We start from the raw sequence: 3,627 nt of genomic DNA on the forward strand, positions 1-3,627 counted from the left end.
CTTCAGCTAGTATATATATATATATATATATATATATATATATATATATATATATATATATATATATGCATATAATTCTTATGCACATAGGTATACACACAATAACGCACAAAAATGCGCACTCATTCTTACATCCACGCACGCAGACATAATGGCACACACACAGACACACATATATATATATATATATATATATTAGGAACACGACACACATTCGGAACACAACACACACTTAGTGTGATCGATATACTTTCATAAAGTGTAGGAAGGTTTATATGAGAAAAGGAAAGAAATAAGCAATTAGAGAGCGAACTTTTCTCCTGTCACAGAATTTGAAATTTGAAAATTATGTGGAAATTTTGAAATTTATTGATTTATTCGAGAACAAGTTTAGAAAACACATAAGAGGTTCGAAGTTTTATCATTTTTACCCCATTGGAAAACAAGATATGGAAGCTAAGCTGTTTGTGTTTGAACACTTGTATCATAAAGTAGAAGTAGGAGATTTTAAACGAAATGAAAGCAATGATTGATTTTTAATTCACATACAGAGAGAGAGAGAGAGAGAGAGAGAGAGAGAGAGCATCAAATAGTATGGCAAATATGATACGTGAAAGATATAGAGTGGGAGGTTGAGATCTCAAAGTTGGGTTATTTCACGTGGAGGGTTATGATATTTATTATATTTTATGGACAATGTGTACCTTGGGAATCGGATTTCGGAAAGCAAATTTGTTTTACTCGAGGACGCAATGTTTCAGAGGCTCGCAGATCTGAAAACATATAAAAAACCACATACACCCGCATTTTTATAGTGTATATATAGCGTATGCATTTCTATATATGTGCATGTATGTATATATATATGTATGTATATATATATATATATATATATATATATATATATATATATATATATATATATATATGTATGTATGCATGTATGTATGTATCTATGTATGTGTGTATATTTGTATGTATATATGTATGTATGTATGCATGTATGTATATACATATATATTATTATATTTTATATATATATATATGTATATATAGTAGAAATATGTTATATATATATATATATATATACATATATATTAGAAATATGTTACAACAAGAAAATAGAAAATACACGTCGAAATGTAAGGGGAAAATATGAAAAATCAACGAAAATGCACATTGTAAATATAACAAAAAAAAATTTTTATGAAAGGTAATGACAGATATATACATTTAGATGGACTGAGGTAGTAATACGATTTATAAAAGTCATTATTATGAGATATTTAAAGAGTCAGAATGCATACCATGCTTTCGTCATAAGCTATTCATTGCTTTGAATGAACACCGGCTAATGAACGGCGTTAGGTCTAATAGTGCCTGAATAAAAAGATTATTTGTAAGGGAGGTAAGTAGTTCTGGATTTTGTGCAGTAAGGTTAGATATAGAATTTGAATCTGAATTTTGTAAGGAATGTGTAGTGGTTTATGGTGTTAATTGAAGGGAATATAGTGTTCTGTATTAAGTTGTGTGTTTATATTCAGTTGTGGAAGATACTTATTGATGAAAATTGCCTCTTTCTTCAACCTTTGTTGCATTGAGCTGTTCTGTGGACATTGATAGAAGTGGAAAATTTGGAAATTAGGATTAAGATTCCTAGCACACCTTTCTGTGTGTTCACTAAGCTGTAATTGACTGTATTGTGGGTAGCGAAATTGTTCCTTGTGTACGGTGCTTCTTCGACGGAGTGATATTCCTGTTTGTCCAATATAGTGGTTACCACATCCTAAGTAAGCCATGGCATAGATTAGATTTTCCGAGTGTCAGGTGAAATTTGATTTGATCTTAAATATTTCACCCTGTTTGAAGTGGAATTCTGAACAATCCAAAACGTTGGGGCGTGTTCCACAGTTGAGACGACCACATTCTTTCACTTTGGCTCTGTTGTTAGTGGATATAGTCTTGCGTTGGTTAATATTTTTCAGTGACGTCGGTTGCAGTTTGCTTTTTTAAATTTTGTGAGCTTAACAATTCATTCGTTGTTTTGTATCCTGTGAGGATGGGAAGATTTTGGGTAATAATGTTGAAGGCTTCCTTGTTTCTAGGGTTATGTGTGGAAATGTACGGGAATACTTTTAAGTCTGGTTTTATATTTCAGCTGGCTTGCCTTAATATTTGTATATCTATTTCCTTAGCTCTTTTAATGCCATCATTTATTAATGAGATTGGGTAATGTATTTTAGTTAGTGTTGATCTAAGTTCAAGGAGTCTTTGTTCACGAATATATGTATCCGAAACATTGGTACAGATTCTTTTCGCTAGATTAAAAGTTGTATTAATTTTTATGTGTTTGGGGTGGCAAACAATAGGTATTGTTTAGAATCTGTGGGTTTATAAAACATGTCTGTTTCTATGTGGTTGTTAACTATTTTAATTTAGATGTCCAGAAAAGGGAGTTGTTTACTGTTGTGTTCCATAGTGAATTGTCTATTGCTATGTATGTTGTTAAGCATTACTTTCAAATCAAGGAGTTTGTCCATGCTGTCTTTCCTAAGTATGAAGCAATCATCCTAATACCTCATCCAGTTCTCCTTTAAATAGCAATTAAAAGAGGCGCCAATAATTTTCTAGTGATGATTGGTATAACTTCAGTTGTAGGTAACCCATTTCAAGGTTTGAAATCACTGGAGCAGCTCTGGTTTCCATTGCAATTCCATATTTTTGTCGATAGTAAATTATAACGAACATGAAATAGTTGTTCAGCAAGATGAATTTGAGTGCTTCGATTATGATTCTGTGATTAATGTGTCCTGGGATCTCTTCTGGGTATTTTTCTAGCCAGAATGTGATTGCTTCTATACCATAGTCATGCGGGGTATTGGTGTACAGATTCACCACATCGAAAGATACCAGCAACGTTCCTTCCTTTACCGTCTTCGGGAAGTGGTTCGGCATGTCTAGGTCATCCCTGATAAAGCTTTTCACATATTTTTAAAAAAACGTTTTGAGTAAGATGTCGAGGAAGTTGCTCAAACGGTGGGTTTCACAAGGAGGGCCATCAATGATGGGTCTCAGTTTGAGGTCAGTAGAGGAAGGGACATTAATGCATAGGCTTGTAGAGACTTTGCAGGCTTCACAAATGTGTGGATTTTTATGTATTTTGGGTAATCCGTAGAAAAGACTAGGACCGTATTTAAAATTGGGTAAAAATTCTATTTCAATGTTAGTGAAACCCTTTCCATGAATTTGGAGTAAGGAGGGCAAGTTTTACAGTGTTTTCTGTGGGTTGTTATGTATTAATTTCTCATGGTAAGAATTATTTTCCAACATGGAAAGTATTACTTTTTGTAGTATTCTGTATTCATCACTACTACCGCACTTCCGTTGTCGGCTTCTTTGGAATACGTTGAATTTCGAATTTACGAGGCAAAATTATTGGTGTAGAGTTTAGCCAGCGTTCGTAGATTTCTGCCTTGTGGTTGTTTTTAATCGTATTCCAGAAAGAAAAGTTTCTGGCTTTAATTTTTTATTCCATATGTGGATAATGCGGTTTTTGATAGATAGTGTGGAGGGATTGCTATCTTGTGTATCATCTATAGGAAGATTTACCAGTAGCACCCAAGACAC

General features: G+C 33.1%; 1 protein-coding gene across 1 annotated transcript; it reads right to left on the bottom strand.

Annotated features, from left to right (window-relative positions):
• Positions 1–2,604: 2,604 nt before the first annotated feature.
• LOC115225974 lies at positions 2,605–2,955 on the bottom strand. Its single transcript, XM_029796948.1, has one exon. It carries the CDS (start codon positions 2,953–2,955, stop codon positions 2,605–2,607), a length of 351 nt encoding a protein of 116 aa, XP_029652808.1.
• Between the last annotated feature and the right edge of the window lie 672 nt (positions 2,956–3,627).

The sequence above is a fragment of the Octopus sinensis genome, linkage group LG29, assembly GCF_006345805.1.
Source record: "Octopus sinensis linkage group LG29, ASM634580v1, whole genome shotgun sequence".
Taxonomy (NCBI): Eukaryota; Metazoa; Mollusca; class Cephalopoda; order Octopoda; family Octopodidae; genus Octopus; species Octopus sinensis.